The sequence below is a fragment of the Balaenoptera physalus genome (assembly GCF_965194825.1).
Source record: "Balaenoptera physalus genome assembly, chromosome: 4".
NCBI classification, from domain to species: domain Eukaryota; kingdom Metazoa; phylum Chordata; class Mammalia; order Artiodactyla; family Balaenopteridae; genus Balaenoptera; species Balaenoptera physalus.
In genome coordinates this window covers 17399139-17419700 of record NC_138891.1, presented here as the reverse complement: position 1 = coordinate 17419700, position 20562 = coordinate 17399139, and the positions used below count along the sequence as shown (strand labels likewise).

Here is a 20562-nt window from a genome sequence, read left to right as displayed (position 1 = left end):
GCAATTGATGTTTATCATACCTCCTCAAGGAAGCTCCTTTGTCACCCCTGCGTCCCAGGGCCAACCATGATGCCTGGCATTAATGTCTTGAGCTTGGCTCTGGGCCAGGCATGGTGCTACCTGGAATGAAGGTCTTGAGGATCCCTGGTCTGAACGGTTGGAGATAACTGGTGATGAAATTTCCAGGAAGTGGTCATTAGAGGGAAGACGTTAATTATAATAACAACAACAATGGATGTGACACCCACCCACTCCGGTGTCTGCCTAGGTGTTTTCCTGACATCTTCTCCAATTAAATCCTGTAAAAGCCCTGTGAATCTGGCATTATCTCCCTTATTTTATAAATGAGGAAACCAGAGGCTCAGAGAGTTTAAGTAATTTTCCCAGGGTCACACCACTAACAAGTACCAGAACCCAGCCAGGCCTGACTGCCAGACAGTTCCGTGCTCTGCTGACACCACACTCTACCTCAAGAAGTCACTGATAAGAGGAGATTGCCTTGACGACAGGGGCTTTCTTACATGGGGACTGTGAGTCATTTAAAAAAATGCCGGGAAGATGCCATCCTTTAAAAAAAACTCCTACTGTCTGAATTGAGAGCCTGTTCACACAGCACATCACCAGCCCCAAGCCCTTCTTGACAGAGCCCTGGTCCCCTAATAAGTAGCAGTGGCTGCCCCAAGAGAAGTATTTTTGCTGACCTTTGTGGCTTTATCGTTCTCGGGTGGAGCACTTTTCCTCAGCCCTCACCCTCTTCTCAGCCTCCTCCTGTAGAATGGTGGGCACAGTATTCTGTGCTGGGGAGTTGAGGCTTGACAAATCAAGGCCTGTTTATCTCTAAACGCAATCCATCCCTCTCAGTAGAGAAGGAGAAAATCAAGTTCCAGGACTTCCCGCCTCATCAGCCAGGCTCTTCCCCCACCCACCCCAGAGGATAAAAATAGCAGCCTCCCAGGGCCTCACTGCTCTTGCAGCAACTGTGCACTGAAGCTGGGCCTGGCCGGAAGCAGCTGTTCCCAGAGGCACAGGGCTGGTGGGAGACATAGGGTCAGGGCAGGGACCTGCCCACAGGGGCTAGGTGACCCGGGCCTGGCTGGGATGCTTGGAAACCTCACGAAGAGAGGCGGCACCTGGAGGTTTGACCGCGACACATCAATAAATACATCACGAGGTGCACCAGCTCGCTGGTCGGCCTTTAAAAGAGACGGTGTATCCGTGATTCTTAACGTCTTTCAGGGACAAGGACTCCCTAGAACAAATGAGGAGAGGTACATATCACTTCTCTGTGTGTGCTCAAACCTACACACAGCACACACTGAGAGACAGACACACACTTTTGCACACAACTGCATATGGGGGGGGGAGCTGTCAACGTCCAGCATGGACCACGGTTGACAGCCCCAAATTCAGGTTGATTATAGAGACGCAAAACGATTATAAAAAATAAAAATTTGTAACGTGTAGGAATAAGGTTAAAGTTTGCTCAACAAGATCTTCTTGGAAAATAAAAGTATATAATATATATCCATCAAAACAGACACAGAAATGTTAATGTTGACCTCCGTTGGTAGGATAAAAGGTCTTTTCTCTTTTTCTCTCCAAATAAAAAGCATGTTTCTCTTTTGCCATCAGAGCGGCCGCATCCAGGCATTTCCCTGAATCTGGAAGCCTACTAGGCTGCAGGCGCGGCCCGGGCCTGCCTGCCTGGACCCTCCATCCCGGGGTGGGTGTGTGTGTGTGTGTGTGTGTGTGTGTGTGTGTGTGTGTGTTACAGACAATAGACAAGCAAACATCAGGCTGGTAACAACGTGGGGCGGGGACGGGCTCCTTTACAGGGTGACCGAGGAGCCCTTCGCCTTCGGAAGACCTGGAAACCCAAAGCGCTACTCGCCGGGCTCGGGCCCGCACGGAGGAGGCGGTGCGTGCGTGCGCGCTTTCGAGGCGGCGGCGGCGCGCGCACGCGGGCCACCGCGGCCCGCCTCCCGCAGCGGAAGATGCGGCCGAGGAGGCGGCGGCGGCGGCCGCGCGCTCCGGCGGTCTGAAGCGGCGGTAGGCTGCCACGGGCCGGCGGCGCGATGAGCTGGGCGGCCGCCCCCGGCTCGGGGCTGTGAGGGGCTCGGGGCCGGGGGTGGGCGGCGGCGGCGCAGCGGGCGGCCCACGCTTCTTCTCGGCGGCGGCGGCGGTGGCCATGCGCAGGACGGCGCGGCCGGGGCCGCCGGGCCGGGGCCGCCTCCCGTGGACCCGCGGCCTGAGGGCCCCGCCGCCGCCGCTGCTGCTCCTGCTCGCGCTGCTGCCGCTGCTGCTCGCACCAGGCGCCGCCGCCGCCCCTGCCCCGAGGCCGCCGGCGCTGCCTCCCGCGTCCACGGGGCCCAGCGTGAGCCTCTACCTGAGCGAGGACGAGGTGCGCCGGCTCATCGGTGAGTGGGGCCGCCTGTGCCGGGGCGGGCAGGTAGGGTCGGGCCCCGGTGCTTCCGGCCGCCGGCGGCCCAGTCCGCGCGACCTGGACCGCGGGCGGGCCGGCCCCAGCGCCCCGGGTCGCCGCCGGGCCCCGGCCTTTGCCTGCCTTGCTGGCCGGGAGGTGTGGTCCCTGCCCGGCCCCCGCCCTGGGCCAGCCTTCCGGCCTCCCCCGCACGCCGCGGAAAGACCCGGGGACCCCTCGGCCCCCGGCGATCTACCCCATTCCAGCCTGCTTACAGCCTCTTTAGCCTTTCGCCTTATTCCCTAGAGGCAGACTCTTCTTCCCTGCCGCTCCAAGTTTCTTTGACCTTTCCTCAACGTGTCACTCTAGGGCCCTGGATTTTGGATACTCGAAATCCACGTTTTATTTAGGTTAAATCTGCTGTGGTTTTGATGCTGCAGTAGAGGCCACACTACGGTGCTCATACTTTCTGGTTATCTTAGTTTTTTGTTTTGTTTTGTTTTGTTTTTAAATGAGAGACAGAGATTGGTTATAAGGGCACTACATGTTCGTGGCAGTCTCCAAATCTTGGGACCGATAAGCGTATTTTACAATAGTGAATGAATCTCCAGGTAGCCGACCTTTTAGCTTCTTCAGTACCTTTTTGGTTCTTGTCTTGGATGTGTTGGAGTTTGGACTGATCCTGAATTTCTGGGCCACTCTTCTACTTAGAATACCTTGTAAGAAAAGGAGAACTTGGTTTTGGGTCAGTTGGTGGTTCTGTGCTACCTAATTAGCTTTGTCATTGGGGAATTAATTTGAAAAATGTGATTTTGTGGATTCTGGAAATGACCCCTTAGAGGAAGGTCTGATAGAAATGGACCCAAATGGGAAGTCTTTGGTAGTTGCAGATAGCTAGACATTCACTTTCTTTTGTGTATTATGGGCCAGAAAACCACATTTTTTTTTCATCTTTATTTCATCTCAGATTTTTGGTGCGTCTAAGTGTTTGAGGGGAAAAATTATTCTTTTAAGCATCCATTAGCTATCATTTTATTCAATTTTTTTTGTTATAAGACTTTCTTGAGGTCTGCTGAAGTCCACTCAGTGTTAAAATGGAACTGCTTTTAAGCAGGCTGTTTAGACATTGTTATATATACGGGTTTGTCCCCTTTAACCAAAGAATGCTGTGTTTTTATAATGTCCTGCCATTCTATAATCCTCTTTTTAGTCTAGCGGAATTAGCTGAATTTAATTTAGCTAAATTAAAATAGCAAATTGGATTAGTACTTGAAACAAGACTAAGGTTTAGGAAAAATAATGCTTATAAATTGACTCAGAACATTAATTTTAAAAATATTAATGTATTATGCATGGTTTTGTAAAGGTTTTTTGGTTAAAAGCGTGTATATAATTTGTGACTTTGTTTACATGTAAGAAACTAATTGAGGTAGGGGACATGGCACAACCAGAGGCTGACATTGATTGAGTGCCTGCCATATACTTCCCCCTGCATGTTTTATACACATTATTTCCTCTAATTTTCTTGTGACCCAGTGAGGTGAATATCATTATTCCTCTTTTAGAGATGAGCAAAGTGAGACTTTAACTTGCTCAAGGTCACACATTTAATAATCTTTTTTAAAAAATAATCAAACATAGTGTTGACATAGGCCACAACAAGTTTCAAGTTGCAAGTTTCATTGAATGAAATAAAGGTATTTATTTAGAAGTTTGATTATGGCATGGTGGAAAAGAAATCATTGCTAATTAATACTTGAAATGATGTATTTGTTACCTGATTGATGAGCATCCAGTTTGTGCCCAGGAATGAGCTGTTGGGAAGAGGGGAGGGAGGATTTCCTTACTGATCAACCTTGGTCCACATCTGGGACAAGGGGAACCTTCAGTAGTATTTTCTCTAATGCAGACAGAGTTGACCTGTTACAGTGGGTCTCTTGACTCTCCATCCTGCCAGATCCAGGTCCTCTCCTTCCTTCCATCTTCCTCATCTATTCTGACTTTATTTTTTGGCTGCCCCTGGCTGGGGAAGAACAATTAGGTGGGACTGAGATGTATATCAGGCATACTGATTTCTCAGAATGCAGTTTCCCACAGGAACTCTTATGCTTATGGTGTTTAAGACTACTTGAAATACTTTGTACCGTGTTTTCATATCATTATGGGTTAAATGCCTTTTGAAAGCTGACTTGGGAAACTAACCATCACTTTATAATATTTCTAAGACAATGAATTTGCAATTCCAAGTGTGAGACTTATAAATGAAGTTGGTAGTGACATCTTTATAAATTGAACTGATTGTTCTTGACATGAGAATAAGTTGTTTTAATCCAATTCGTATATGCACATAGTTAAAAAAAGAAATCAAATAGTGCTAAAAGACCTCAAATGAAAAAACAGCAGTCTTCTGCCTTTGGCCTTTTTATCTTCCAGGCCCTGCTTTCCAGTGGAAGCTACTATCCCAAGCTAGCTCTTTTTTTTTTTTTTCCTGTTTTTTTTACTTTTCATATTTTGAAATCAATGTAGAATAAGCATTTCACTTCCTAGTATCATAACTGAGCAGTTGCCCTCTTCTCTTGCCCAAACCCCCCCAGTATAGTTACATCATTTTTGGTAAAACCAGCAGTCTGTATTTAGATTGTTGTGTATATGTTTATATTGTTAATTTTTATTATACATTATTATATGTATACATGTACATATACGTACACACACACACACATATATAAACTCACTTGTGAGTTAAATAGTGACCCATGGTTATGTTTTCTTTTCCTGTATGTTATTGTTTTTCCTGGAGCAAATAAGTGACTTATCAACTTTTTGAGTCTTTGCTGTATCTATGGCTACATTCTCTCATACACTCCAAGAAATACGTTAAATGCCTTTTGATATTTTTTTTCCAGGTAACACATCAAATCATCTATCACTTTCACTTGGTTTCCTCTTAGAGACTCCCTGCTTTGGAGCCTTCCATCCTCTTCTTCCAATCTGGACAGTAGGATTATTTTTCCTGCAGATTCTGTACTCTTCTCTCCTGTCTTGGAGCCTCTGTTCCCTGGATCTTCTGTCTTCCTTTTTCTTTGTTTGCTTCATTTTGCTAAAGTATATCCTCAGTAGCTTACTGAGAAGGGTTGCATGGGAGGTAAATAATTTGAGGTCTTACATGTCTGAAGGTGTCTATCCTATCCTCATGCTTTATAGGTGATTTGGCTGAATTTAGAATATTAGACATTAAAATATATGTATATTTTCACGATTTTTGGTGGCATTTTTACACAGTTTTCTGGCTTTAAGGGTTTCTGATGAAAAATCCAAAGTCATTCTGATCCCTTTTTTTCCTTGTGTGTTTTTTTTCTTTTTTGGTTGTTGTTGTTTGTTTGTTTTCTGTTTTTTGAGCTTAGGGTCTTTGTCTTTAAAAAAATTCTGTAATTTTATCAGCTTCTGTGTGGGTCCTTCCTTCTGTTTGTGGTCCTTCTAGGCTTAGTGAGCCCTTTCAATCTAGAGACTCATATCCTTCAGTTTTCAAAAATGTCTCTTACTTCTGATAATTTCCTACCCATCACTTTTTTTGGTTTGTTTCTGAGATATCTATTGGTTTGGTTATTGACTTTTCTGGAATTGATCTTCAGATACTCAACGTATGTTGCCTCTTATTTATATCTCTATGTTTGGAGGTGGGAAGAGGGGGAAATTTTCTCAATTTTGTCTTCCAAGCTCTTTTATTTTTAAAATTTTAATGATGGTGATTTTAAATTTTAGAACTCTTTTTGTTCTCTGTTTCCATTTCATTTTATTCTAATTTTATGGATGTATTATCTTCACTTATCTTTGAGGCATGTGTTTGTTGTTTTTAATTTTTTCTGTATGTTTAACATTTTTAAAATATTTCTTCTGCTTCCTCCAATGTGCCTGTTCATTTCAGAGTTCTTTTTCTGTTCATTTAGATAGTATCTGTTGATCCTTGGCTGTCTATAATTAAGAGTGAGATGCTGAAAAGTTGATTAGGGGAGGGCAAGCTTGTGGGTGGGTAGGTGGGTGGTCTACTGGCCTCCCTTGGAATGTGGGTGAACTTTTCATTGGGAGTCCCCCCGCACACACACACATCAGCACCTTCATGTCTTCTTTGGGACTGGTCAGTGTCTGCAGAGAAGACACCTGCAGTCTGCTGCCTCTGGTGTGCTTGGTGGTACACCAGCCTCCTGCCTCTGTGGTTCAGTTTCTTCAGAAAAACTTTGGGTCTCTTGCTGGACCTGGGGGCCCAACTGCTTTGAATGCCCCTCATCAGAGGCTCCCCCTTTGACAGGCCAGAGCCTCAGGCCAGCCTTTGGTGGCCCTTGTTGCATCCAGGGCTGAGTCCCTCCAGAGGTCCTGAGAGGCAGTGACCACTCCTTCAACTGCTTCCCATCTTGCAAAAGTTTGTTGAAATATATGTTGCGTTGTCTTCTTTCCCTTTCTGTGTTTGTGGTTTAATGTCTTTGTGATTTCATTACTGTCATTTTAGAGGAGTCCTAGCAGAATGGGGGTAAAGGCAAGTGGTCATTCCACAATGTGTAAATGGTTGGGCTTTGACTATTGAAGAGCTGGTGATGTGTAGTTTTTTGGTGCTAACAATATTAGGAAGAGTAGTGGTGGTGGTCACAGAAATGGTTGACACTTGAATTTAGAGTGCTGCTGACGTGTGGCAGTCTTTTGGCTGTGTCAGGTACAAAGGTAATCCCTGTTTTGGGTGTGTATTGTTACTTCCATGATATAGATGAGGAAACAGATTTGCAGGAAGTATGTAACTAGTTCATTCCTTGGTAGTAGGGCATGCAGTCTTGATGGAAGTCCATCGGTATAGAGACTCCAAAAGCCTCAGAAGCTTTATGTGGCGTCCCTGTGTCCCCAGGCCCTGCTTAGGCTGCAGTGTAGGCATCCATTTCTCCATTTTACTGATGAGGACTGATCTGGGGCCCTTTGGGCAGTGAGTAGAGGGCCAGGTCTTGACTCAGTCTGGAATCCATATTGCCTCTTTGTCAGCTCTGGAGGAGCTGTGATTAACCAAAATGCTTAAGGAGTAGAATCGGCAAGCCTGCTGCCACATGTGTTCATTTGTGGTCTTGATTATTATCTGCATTCTCTCCTGTTCTCTATCTACTTGATAATTCTAATAGCTGAGTTCCCTGGAAGTCCAGAGCTGGTGAAATCAGTCTGTGTCTGGGGCAGTACTAGGGGTGTGGGAATAAAATGCTGATGGGTGGGGGGTATGATATAAACTGGTCATGGCAGCGGTGATGGTGGTGATAGGGAATCTGTAGGAGTCGGGGGAACTTCTGAGAATAGACTCTGCCTCACACCAGTTAGAAATTCACTTTGGATAACTTGCCTCTCCGTTAAAATAAATATCCTCTGAAAGAGTTAAGCATTGTTCACATCTTTTTTAAAATCAGTTCAATACTAGTTGAGATCATTGCTCCCCAAATCAGTCCAGTAAAAATTTTTGAAGCCCAACCAAGTACCATATATTGTGGTAGAAAATGGCAATTCAAAATTACTGAATTCCTTTTCTTGAAGAACTCAAAATTTCGTAGGGGAGGCTAACAGTTGTATCTACAACTATAACACAGATAAGAGTTATACTGCTGATTGATATAAGTTGTTGTGGGAATGATTACGTTTGACTGTAGAAGGAGGGGGAGTGGAGAGGCTTAGGGGCTTTCAGGAATGTGTTCCAGGAAAGGAGACATTTGAGCCTCATCTTGAAGGATGAACTTGAAAGACAGAAAAGAGGAGTATTTCATGTCAGGCAGAGAAAATAGCACGAACAAAGCCATAGCTGTATGGAAGCAGATGTGTGTGAATTCAAGGAGTAGGCTAAGGTGAGAAAATTTGGCAAAACCAGGGAGTGGCAGAATATAAAGCTGGGGGGTAGGTTGAAATTGGGTTAGGAATTTGAAGTTTATTTTATAGGTAACGAGGAACTGTTGAGCTTAGGAAAGGCGAGTACACAGGACTGGGTTATAGAAAAGACAGCTTCGGCCAGTGAAAAGGGTGGCTTGAAGACTGAAAAGCTGGATCTGGGAAATGGGACAGAGTCAGCCTTGTGCTGGTAAGAGGAATCAACTAGGGCAGTTGAGGGGGGGTGGGATGGATTTGTGAGGAATTTTCTGGGAGTTTGGAGAAGACTTAGTGGAGGACACCTGAGGGCTAAAGAAGAGGGAGGAGTCACAGAGGAATCTGAGTTTCAGATTTGGGCAGCTGAGCTGAAGGACTCTTTTTGGGAAATGGTTGAGGAAAAAGAAAGATGAGATGAGCCACGTGTTCCTCTCCTCCCAGCACCTCTCTTCCTCTTCAACCTCAGGCCAAGTGTTTGGGGGAGGGCAGTGAGGGTGTCCTCTCTGCTGGTGTCTGGCATATCGTGCCACTGCCCAGACTTTGAGGAGGTGGGTGCTGGTGGAGGTGGGTTAGCACCTTGCAGCACACTCTTAATCCTGGGCGTTTGGGTAGGGTTGGTGGCATTGATGCAGCATTAATCTGAATCCATGTGTTCTTCACTGGGAGAGCAAGACTGAGACATTGTGCAATTGTGGGTTTTGAGGGTTTTTTTTCCGTCTTCATGCTACACATGTGGGAGAACTCTGTCCAGTTATGGCTAACCTGTCCCCTATGAGTCATATCCTGAGTGGACTAGTCAGTTCTGAAGGTGCTGCCTGAAACACTGTTTGGATTTTAAGGATCATCTTAGAAACAAATGAAACATGTGGGTATTTTTTTGAGCATCACAAATTGAGAAGTTCCACAGCATTACTTTTGGGGTTTTAACACAGTTATGCCAGCGTTCTGAAAAAAACTTGCCAGCTATACATACTAAAACAAAACAAAACAAAAACTTGACATGAAGTAGAGCCATTAGCTACTCTGAAATTATATTATGCTTAAAAGTATGCTTTTTTGTGTTATTGTTGATGTACATCAAGTACAGTGTTTTCTAATCAAGATGTTATTAAACAGCTTTCATTTATGTAGGACCTCTAAAAATGTGGTGTGCCAAAACAAATGTGTGTATTGCTGAATTAAGTAATAAACACTTATTAATTGATTCTTCTTAACTGTGCCCAGCAAGTGACAGTGCTGAATGGTAGAATATTTCTGAAAAGTAATTTAATAGGTCCCATTCTTGTTCATAAGACAGATATGTTGTGTCTTGTTCATAAATAATGAACATGTTCTTATATAAATATGTCTTGCTCTGTGTCAAGTATTTCACATATTTTCTTTTATTTTATCAACCACTGGAAGTAGATGGCATTGGCATTTTTCTATAGATAAAGCTGAGGCTCTGGGAAATTACAGAATTTGCTGGAGGTCACAGAGATGTCTAGGACTATATGACTCTAAAGTGCATGCCTTCTCTACTCTGCTGCCTCTGAAAGTTAACAGTTTAGTCTTTATCTAACCAGATTATCTGAGGGGCTTAAACAAAGTACAGATTCCTATACCTACTCTGAGCAATTTGTTTAGGAGATCTGAGATGGGGCCCAGCCAGTGAGGTTTTTGAATGGCATGTTGCATGAATTGTAAGATGTACGGCTTTTTCACATTTGAACATCTCTGAAATTGGAACCATTTTACAATCAATGGTGAATCATCAGTTAATTGACAGCTTTTTTTCTTTCTTAGTGGCACAAAAAATAATGGTGCATTTTAGATTAAATGAAATATAGTATTGTAACAAGGTGATTTTTTTAAAAAATAAATTTATTTATTTTTGGCCACGTTGGGTCTTTGCTGCTGTGCGCGGGCTTTCTTTAGTTGTGGCGAGCGGGGGCTACTCTTCATTATGGTGGGCAGGCTTCTCATTGCGGTGGCTTCTCTTGTTGCAGAGCACGGGCTCTAGGTGCGTGGGCTTCAGTAGTTGTGGCACACGGGTTCAGTAGTTGTGGCTCGCGTGCTCTAGAGAGCAGGCTCAGTAGTTGTGGCGCATGGGCTTAGTTGCTCCGCGGCATGTGGGATCTTCCCAGACCAGGGCTCAAACCCGTGTCCCCTGCATTGGCAGGCGGATTTCTTAACCACTGCACCACCAGGGAAGTCCCAACAAGGTGATACTGTGAAGGAGACAGACATAATTTGCCACCTTTCCTTTTTTTTGGGTACCTGTCACAACTTTCTTTCAGAGTTGTAAAATTCACTGGTGGTAAATTATTTACTTGTGGTAATGGCTGTGTAGTAATGTCCTTGCAGGGAAGGCAAATGATGGCAGTGAGATATTACCGTTAGGTTTAAGAACAATGGCAACTCACTTTTCAGCTAGGAAGTTGCTGGCAAGAGAAATATCAGTGGTTCTCAACCTTATTTTGTGAAAGCCTTAGGGCCTTTTCCTAGACAAGGGTGTGGCTCCCACACATACTAAGTTTTGCACACTGTGATGGAGGTTCTTAGACTTTGAGGACCTTACAGGACCCCCTGATGAAAGCTTATGGGTACATCTGAATCCCTCAAAAGCTGGTTCTGGAAGGGGGCATCTATTAACATTCTGTATTTCATCCTAGGATTCTTTGACCTCCTACGTGATTTTCTTTCCTTCCAGTTTTATTGAGATTTAATTGACATAAAGCACTGTGTAAGTTTAAGGTGTCCAGCATAATGATTTGACTTACATACATTATGAAATAATTAACCACAGTAGGTTTAGTGAACATCATCATCTCATATAGATAAAATACTAAAGAAAGAGAAAAAAAATTTCATTCCTTGTGATGAGAACTCTTAGATTTCCTCTCCTAACAGGGTTCATATATAACATATAGCAGTGTTAATTATCTTTATCATGTACATTCTATCCTTAGTACTTATTTATCTTATAACTGGAAGTTTGTACTTTTTGATTACCTTCATCCAACTCCCCCTGCCCCCTGAATTTAAAAAAAATTTGCATACATTAAGGTTTATTCTGTTGCAGTTATATGGGTTTTGACAAATGCATCCACTATAGTATCATATAGAATAATTTTGCAGCCCTAATAACTCCCCTGTGAAGGGGGGCATTTATATTTATTAATACCTTTCCTTATATTTTAAATAAGTTTGTTTTTAAAAATGTATTTATTATGTAAAATTTCAAACATTCAAAAATAGACAGAATAGTATAATGAACCTCTATGTATCCATCATCCTGCTTCAACAATTATCAGCTCATGGCCAGTTTTGTTTGGTCTATACCTCTCCACTCCCCAATCTGCTCCCTTGTCCTACTCCCCCTCATCTTCTGCTTGGATTATTTTGAAGCAAACTGAGACATAAAATTTTGTAAAAAATTTTTTGGTGTGTATCTCTAAAAGATAGGAATTCTTTAAAATTTTGTAATAACTATTATCACACCTAAGAAATGAACAGTAATTCATAAATACCAAATATCTAGGCTTAGATCTTCCTGATTTCTAAATGAATGTTTATGTAAAGACTCTTGCCTGCCACCTGTTTCTTCCCTTGTCCCTGCTCCCCACCATACCACCGTTCAGTTCCTTTGGTGCCAAGCTTTTCTCACCCTAGGGTCTGCATTCGATGGTTGCTCTTCCTTACGTACTTTTCCTAGATCTTTACATAGCTGGAGCCTTCTAGATCTCAGCTTAATGTTACTTCCTCAGAGAGCCTTGCCTTCCTAGGGTTGACCCTCAGTGCCACTCTGTTCTGTCACCCTGTTTTCTTTTTTTTTTTAATTAATTAATTAATTTGTGGCTACATTGGGTCTTTGTTGTTGCGTGCGGCCTTTCTCTAGTTGCGGTGAGCAGGGGCTACTCTTCGTTGCGGTGCGCAGGCTTCTTATTGAGGTGGCTTCTCTTGTTGCAGAGCACGGGCTCTAGGCGCACAGGCTTCAGTAGTTGTGGCACACAGGCTCAGTAGTTGTGGCTCGCGGGCTCTAGAGTGCAGGCTCAGTAGTTGTGGCGCACGGGCTTAGTTGCTCCACGGCATGTGAAATCTTCCCGGACCAGGCCTTGAACCCATGTCCCCTGCATTGGCAGGCGGATTCTTAACCACTGTGCCACCAGGGAAGCCCCCACCCTGTTTTCTTTTAAGTACCTGATACTTTTGTTGTTTCCATCTCCCTCTGTAGGAAGGCTAATTCTGTTTGAGTAGAGACCTTTCATACTGTTCCACTCTGTATGCCCAGCACCTAAATCAGTACCTGGCATATAGTAAGATATGCAGTGAAAGTTCAGTGAATGAATAAATGAATGAATCATATTTTCTTTTTTGTTGTTGTTTTTTTGGATTCACTATCTTGTGCCTTACTGGGGTCATCATTCTCTGGATCATTTCCCATTGCCCGCTAAGTTATTATCCAAAAGGGGATTGGACTGAACTTATGAATGTCAGTTTAAATAACTTAGTTTTAATAGCTTATTTCCTTTGAAGTTGCCTAATTTTCCCAAGTCTCTGTCCCCTGAACCCCCCCTCTGGATAAGGTGCCCCTTGGCTTCCATAGCTTGGCTTGGCTTCCATAGCTCTATACCATGTACAAACACATCTGTGTCACTGTACCCATCATGTTCTATAGTTTCCCTACTGCATTAAGGCTACCTCATGGCTTGGCACATAGCTGTCTCTCAGCAGACTGCTGGTCCACACTACAGTTGAAGGATGTAAAATATTCAAGAGAGATTCTGGCAAAATAATTAAAAGCTGGAAAACAGAATTTCTAGTCTTTTCTTCTGAAATGCTAACCTGCTGTTAATCCTAGCCAGTGTATTTTTTCGTCTCCTACATTGCAGTTTTCATCTCTAGGAATTCGATTTGGGTCTTTTTATATCTTCCATGTTTCTACTTAACTTTTTGTGGGGTACAGTTACAATAGTTGTTTTAATGTCTGCTGATTCTAACATCTGCCAGTTCTGGGTTGGTTTCAGTTGATCTGTCATCTATTTGTCTATCTACTTATTGTGCTTTTTCACATGCCTGGTAGTTTTTGACTAGATGGCAGACATTATGAATTTTACCCTGTTGGGTGCTGGATATTTTTGTATTCCTGTAATTATTCTTATATTTTGTTCTGGGACTCAGTTAAGTTACTTGGAAGCAGTTTGATCTTTTCAGGTCTTGCTTTTAAGACTTGTTAGATAAGACAGGAGCAGTGCTCAGTGTAGGTCCAATTATTCCCCACTACTGAGTCAAGACCCTTCCATGTACTTTCTCCATTGACCTGTGACTCATGAGGTTTTCCAGTCTGGCTGGTGGGAATAGGTGATATTCCAAAATGTATGAAGTGCTATGCACTGTTAACCTTTTATTTTTTCTCTGTCCTTGTGTAGTTTCCTTATGCATGATCAGTACTCAGCTGAAGGCTCGAGGGGCAACCCTCTGCAGATCTTGGAAATTCTCTCTCTGTGTAGCTCTCTGTTCTCTGGTACTTTGTCCTACGTACTCTAGCTGTCTTTGTCTTTCTGAACTCTCATATATTTTGTCTGTTTTTTGATTATTTCAGACGAGAGGGTTAATCTGGTCCTGTTATTCTATCTTGTCCAGAAGTGGAAATGGCCAAGGATTATCTTTTTGATTGTTTGCATCTTTTCTAAAGTTGTTTAACTCCTTAGATTACTTGTTAAAGGAGAGAATTTAGTCTAATTTCAAGAAAAAGCTCTAAGGTTGTATACCTACGCATGCATGCACATGTGCACAAATGTGGGTTTATAGTAGATAACATGGTGTGGGAAAATATTGGATTTGGAATCTGCATATTTGAGTTTTAAGTCCATCTCCTCCTTCTGTTATATGTGGGTAGGCAAGTAATTAATGTTTCTGAGTGTTGGTTTCCTCATACATGAGATGTATAGCAGGATGTCTGTTATCATATTGCCGTAATGTATATGAAAATGCTACATAATCCTCAAAATAATTTATTTTAGTTGTTGGTGGGGGATTTGTATGTTTTTGGATAAAAACTCAAATCATAGAATGTTAGAAAGAGAGGTCACTTAGACATCACCTGGTTGATTGCCTTGGGTAGCAACATTTATCACTCACTGAGCAATTACTTATTGAATGTACACTAGGCCTTATTTTAGGGGCTTGACATGTTTTGGTGAATAAAACAGATATAGATTCCTGGCCTCATGGCACTAACTTCTAGCAGAGAGCTAAGTGACTTGCCTTAGAAAATAATTCAGGTAGCTTTGGAACTGGACTCCAAGTTAGCACTTGGAGTTGCTGGCAGGGAGGAACGATGTTTGTGAGTTCTCCATTGTGCTTTGAGCCCCTGGCCATAATAGCCAACTCTAAGTTACTAATGGCCTCCACGGCTGACTGAGAGTGTGTGCTCCTATTAGGAGTTGGCTATGAAAGAAATTGAATGGTAGTTATGTCAAACTGTGAGTAAATTACTCCGTCTCTACTCTAGAGCGGTACTTGCAATGCATGCATGAGCTTGGTGAGATCATTTTCTTCTTTAAATAGTGCAGGAACCAATGATAAATTATTTTCCAGAGTATCATTTTACCAGATACTAGAACATTCTCACGCTATGGCAGGGCATGCTTCATATTTTATGTTATAGTGCTAGAGATTATGGGTTATGTTTTTGTTACTTACTATTCTTACATAGGAATTGGGGAGCACCTTTAACATCTCTGCAGTTGTGGTACAAATCACATCTTTGGGAGAATTCTTTTATGGATTTTTTTTTTAAGATGACAGCTATATTAATTGGATGTGAAATCTTGTTCCCTGATCCTGTGTTTTAGTGTCAGCCCTCTTTATAATTTCTTACCCATCTGCTGTAGTATTTTCAGATGGGGAAGGTGATGGTATTATTTGAGTCATCCATTTGAAATCAAAATGACAATACTCGTGAAGAGAAAAAAGAGTGACCACACTCTCCCTTTGATTCCACACAACTTCTCTCAAAGGTCATATCATCACAGGTACTAGAGAGGCAAACCTGAGCACAGCATTTGTGATGGAGAGCTTTGGGTTTCCATTTTCAGGGATCACTGAATTACAGTCAAAGTTATGTACTGAAATGGAAGATACGGGAGGGGAGATGCTTGGTACTGGAATAGTTGTATCCTGTAGCCTGATCTGTTAAAGCAGTGGCAACTAATAGCCATTCCAGTGGATTGTTTTAAGTGAGCTGTTGATTTTGATCACACATCATGTATTCTTCCTAAAGTGGCAAAGTGAGGAAAGGTGCTCAGTGATTGCAGATGCTGGCTTTTCCTTGAGAGGATCAGGAGGTTCCCTTCCTTGACGCTGACCCCCTAGCCACTTCTTAGGGACCAAAGGATGGACCACTTGCCTTTCCTTTGAAGAGGCCAGTTTTAGGCATGGGATGAGGAAGCAGCCTGTAGGAAGGGGGTGGAGGGGAGGGGCATATTTACTTTGTCTTCCATTGTTGATGTCTTCTTTCTCTTAAAAGCTCACTTTAATTCTTTTTATACTCTCTGTGTGTACATGTGTACTCTATCCAGACACTTATGGTTGCAGGAGAAATGTAGGAGGAAAATCTGAATGGGCAGAGATCACATGAAACATCTCACTTAATCTACAAGAATATTGTTTAAACAGCTATGGGGATTGAAGATTTATGTGCTTTTTCATTTTTAATTATGAAGATAGGATGCCCCTTTCCTATAGTCTAACATTTGTAAATTCCCTTCTTATGATGTAGTTAAATATTAGGTCTCAGCTAATTTTCTAGGTATAATTTGACTATAGCTAGGTTTATGAGATTTTGATGGACAAATTGTTACTTTATTATATTTATTTCAGTTTGTTAGTTCCCATAAACCAGGAAAATTTGAAGTAAGAGCTGTATTTATTTAATTTCAGCATTGATTAAAACACAGAATATTTAGTGGTTTCATACATAGTAAGTGATTTTGGCTTTTTTTCTCTGGCTTGTATACCACACTGCCCTCAGAACCTAGAAGATTATTTTGACTAAATAAATTTTTAGCTTAAGCTTTGACTAGCATTTGGAAACCATTGATGATATCATAGAATAATAGAGTTTTGGCTGACATTTGGAAACCATGGATGATATCATAGAATAATAGAATTTTGGGGCTGAGGAGGGACTTTAACTTTATCTGGTTTAACTCCCTTGTTTTATAGTTGAGAAAATTGATGCCTGGAGAAGGTGGTTAAATAATTGATTGCCAAAGGTCACTCAGCTGCTCATTAGCAAAAACTCTGCTTTAGTTCTGTTTCTACAACATCACTTTTGTTTTTCTACCTTAACTGATTCCTGATGTTTTCTTTAAAACATCATTTCCCTTAAAATCTATCTTTGATGTAGTTGATTTTTATCTACAGCCAGCCATTCATGCATCTAACATTTGAGTACCTACAAATACCCTAAGACCCCAGCCTTCCTTGTGAGGTGTGCAAGGTAGTGGGGAAGACAGACATGTGAACAGCTCCTGGAATGTATTTTGTTATGTGCTGTAAGGTGGCTCTTTTTTAAAGGGACGTGGTTTGGTCATTGGCACTAATCGACCATTGTTGTGGCCTTAGGAAACCAATAGTTAACTTTTAAAATCGTTTAGAATAATTTTTAAACTACTGTGTTATTTGAACTTGAGCTACACAGACCAGGTCATGTAGAACACAGGCCTTGAATTAAGCTTGAGCTTTTTTTAATATTGTTTAGGGGAAAATGAATATTCCTTGATGGATGTTGAGAGTTTTGCAGAAATAACTTTGGATTTTCAGCTTGGAATTTGGGTTGTTTAAAAATAACTTATGAACAAATATCATATTTTCTAACAATAGAGTAACATTCCTACTTTGCTGGAATTGGCAGTGAGAAATTTAAGTCTGATTATTATAGACGAAGAACTGAAATGTTTTTCATCTTAGGTTCGAAGAGAAAACTTCTATACATTCTAATAACAAAATGCTACCTCTTCAATCCAGGGCTGTTCGCCCTTGTTCCTGCCTGCCTTCCCGCAGAGCCCCTTTCCACCTTCGACCCACTCTAGTTCGCTTGCTCTGTCCTCTGTTCTGCTGGTCCTTTCAGTTTTATCTTGTAGGGCTCCAGTTTTGTTTTGAGGTCTCCTCTGACTCTTTCATAGTGCTGCTTTATCTCTTGAGCTTAACTGAAACCTGATTTCTTCTTTTTTTTTTTGTCCTTGCCCTTTATTTTTTATTTATTTATTTTTTTAAACATCTTTATTGGAGTATAATTGCTTTACAATGGTGTGTTAGTTTCTGCTTTATAACAAAGTGAATCAGTTATGCATATACATATGTTCCCGTATCTCTTCCCTCTTGCATCTCCCTCCCTCCCACCCTCCCTATCCCACCCCTCTAGGTGGTCACAAAGCACCGAGCTGATCTCCCTGTGCTATGTGGCTGCTTCCCACTAGCTATCTATTTTACATTTGGTAGTGTATATATGTCTATGCCACTCTCTCACCCTGTCACATCTTACCCCTCCCCCTCCCCATATCCTCAAGCCCATTCTCTAGTAGGTCTGTGTCTTTATTCCCGTCTTGCCACTAGGTTCTTCATGACCTTTATTTTCCCTTAGATTCCATATATATGTGTTAGCATACTGTATTTGCTTTTCTCTTTCTGACTTACTTCACTCTGTATGACAGACTCTAACTCCATCCACCTCACTACAAATATCTCCATTTCATTTCTTTTTATGGCTGAGTAATATTCCATTGTATATATGTGCCACATCTTCTTTATCCATTCATCTGTCGATGGACATTTAGGTTGCTTCCATGTCCTGGCTATTGTAAACAGAGCTGCAATGAACATTGTGGTACATGACTCTTTTTGAATTATGGTTTTCTCAGGGTATATGCCCAATAGTGGGATTGCTGGGTCGTATGGTAGTTCTATTTTTAGTTTTTTAAGGAACCTCCATACTGTTCTCCATAGTGGCTGTATCAATTTACATTCCCACCAACAGTGCAAGAGGGTTCCCTTTTCTCCACACCCTCTCCAGCATTTATTGTTTCTAGATTTTTTGATGATGGCCATTCTGACTGGTGGGAGATGATATCTCATTGTAGTTTTGATTTGCATTTCTCTAATGATTAATGATGTTGAGCATTCTTTCATGTGTCTGTTGGCAATCTGTATATCTTCTTTGGAGAAATGTCTATTTAGGTCTTCTGCCCATTTCTGGATTGGGTTGTTTGTTTTTTTGTTATTGAGCTGCATGAGCTGCTTGTAAATCTTGGAGATTAATCCTTTGTCAGTTGCTTTGTTTGTAAATATTTTCTCCCATTCTGAGGGTTGTCTTTTGGTCTTGTTTACGGTTTCCTTTGCTGTGCAAAAGCTTTTAAGTTTCATTAGGTCCCATTTGTTTATTTGTGTTTTTATTTCCATTTCTCTAGGATCTGGGTCAAAAAGGATCTTGCTGTGATTTATGTCATAGAGTGTTCTGCCTATGTTTTCCTCTAAGATTTTGATAGTGTCTGGCCTTACACTTAGGTCTTTAATCCATTTTGAGTTTATTTTTGTGTATGGTGTCAGGGAGTGTTCTAATTTCATACTTTTACATGTACCTGTCCAGTTTTCCCAGCACCACTTATTGAAGAGGCTGTCTTTTCTCCACTGTATATGCTTGCCTCCTTTATCAAAGATAAGGTGACCATATGTGCGTGGGTTTATCTCTGGGCTTTCTATCCTGTTCCATTGATCTATATTTCTGTTTTTGTGCCAGTACCAAACTGTCTTGATTACTGTAGCTTTGTAATATAGTCTGAAGTCAGGGAGCCTGATTCCTCCAGCTCCATTTTTCGTTCTCAATATTGCTTTGGCTATTTGGGGTCTTTTGTGTTTCCATACAAATTGTGAAATTTTTTGTTCTAGTTCTGTGAAAAATGCCAGTGGTAGTTTGATAGGGATTGCACTGAATCTGTAGATTGCTTTGGGTAGTAGAGTCATTTTCACAATGTTGATTCTTCCAATCCAAGAACATGGTATATCTCTCCATCTGTTTGTATCATCTTTAATTTCTTTCATCAGTGTCTTATAATTTTCTGCATACAGGTCTTTTGTCTCCTTAGGTAGGTTTATTCCTAGATATTTTATTCTTTTTGTTGCAATGGTAAACGGGAGTGTTTTCTTAATTTCACTTTCAGATTTTTCATCATTAGTGTATAGAAATGCAAGGGATTTCTGTGCATTAATTTTGTATCCTGCTACTTTACCAAATTCATTGATTAGCTCTAGTAGTTTTCTGGTAGCATTTTTAGGATTCTCTATGTATAGTATCATGTCACCTGCAAACAGTGACAGCTTTACTTCTTCTTTTCCCATTTGGATTCCTTTTATTTCTTTTTCTTCTCTGATTGCTGTGGCTAACACTTCCAAAACTATGTTGAATAACAGTGGTGAGAGTGGGCAACCTTGTCTTGTTCCTGATCTTAGTGGAAATGGTTTCAGTTTTTCACCATTGAGGAAAATGTTGGCTGTGGGTTTGTCATATATGGCCTTTATTATGTTGAGGAAAGTTCCCTCTATGCCTACTTTCTGCAGGGCTTTTATCATAAATGGGTGTTGAATTTTGTCGAAAGCTTTCTCTGCATCTATTGAGATGATCATATGGTTTTTCTCCTTCAATTTGTTAATATGATGTATCACGTTGATTGATTTGCGTATATTGAAGAATCCTTGCATTCTTGGAATAAACCCCACTTGATCATGGTGTATGATCCTTTTAATGTGCTGTTGGATTCTGTTTGCTAGTATTTTGTTGAGGATTTTTGCATCTATGTTCATCAGTGATATTGGCCTGTAGTTTTCTTTCTTTGTGACATCTTTGCCTGGTTTTGGTATCAGGGTGATGGTGGCCTCGTAGAATGAGTTTGGGAGTGTTCCTCCCTCTGCAATATTTTGGAAGAGTTTGAGAAGGATAGGTGTTAGCTCTTCTCTAAATGTTTGATAGAATTCGCCTGTGAAGCCATATGGTCCTGGGCTTTTGTTTGTTGGAAGCTTTTTAATGACAGTTTCAATTTCAGTGCTTGTGATTGGTCTGTTCATATTTTCTATTTCTTCCTGGTTCAGTCTCGGCAGGTTGTGCATTTCTAAGAATCTGTCCATTTCTTCCAGGTTGTCCATTTTATTGGCATAGAGTTGCTTGTAGTAATCTCTCATGATCGTTTGTATTTCTGCAGTGTCAGTGGTTACTTCTCCTTTTTCAT

At 41.7% G+C, this 20562-nt stretch overlaps 1 protein-coding gene across 3 annotated transcripts in view; it reads left to right on the top strand.

Annotated features, from left to right (window-relative positions):
* Nucleotides 1-1967: 1967 nt before the first annotated feature.
* Nucleotides 1968-20562, top strand: part of RYK (receptor like tyrosine kinase) — a 110429-nt gene continuing 91834 nt past the window's right edge. For 2 of the 3 annotated variants that reach the window (XM_082460674.1, XM_082460673.1), the window contains exon 1: nt 1970-2417. In XM_082460674.1, coding sequence (XP_082316800.1) covers nt 2189-2417 — 229 coding nt within the window. In that variant the 5' untranslated portion in view covers nt 1970-2188. Of the gene's footprint in view, nt 2418-20562 lie in introns of all 3 variants that reach the window. The other variant, XM_082460675.1, reaches the window with a different exon arrangement.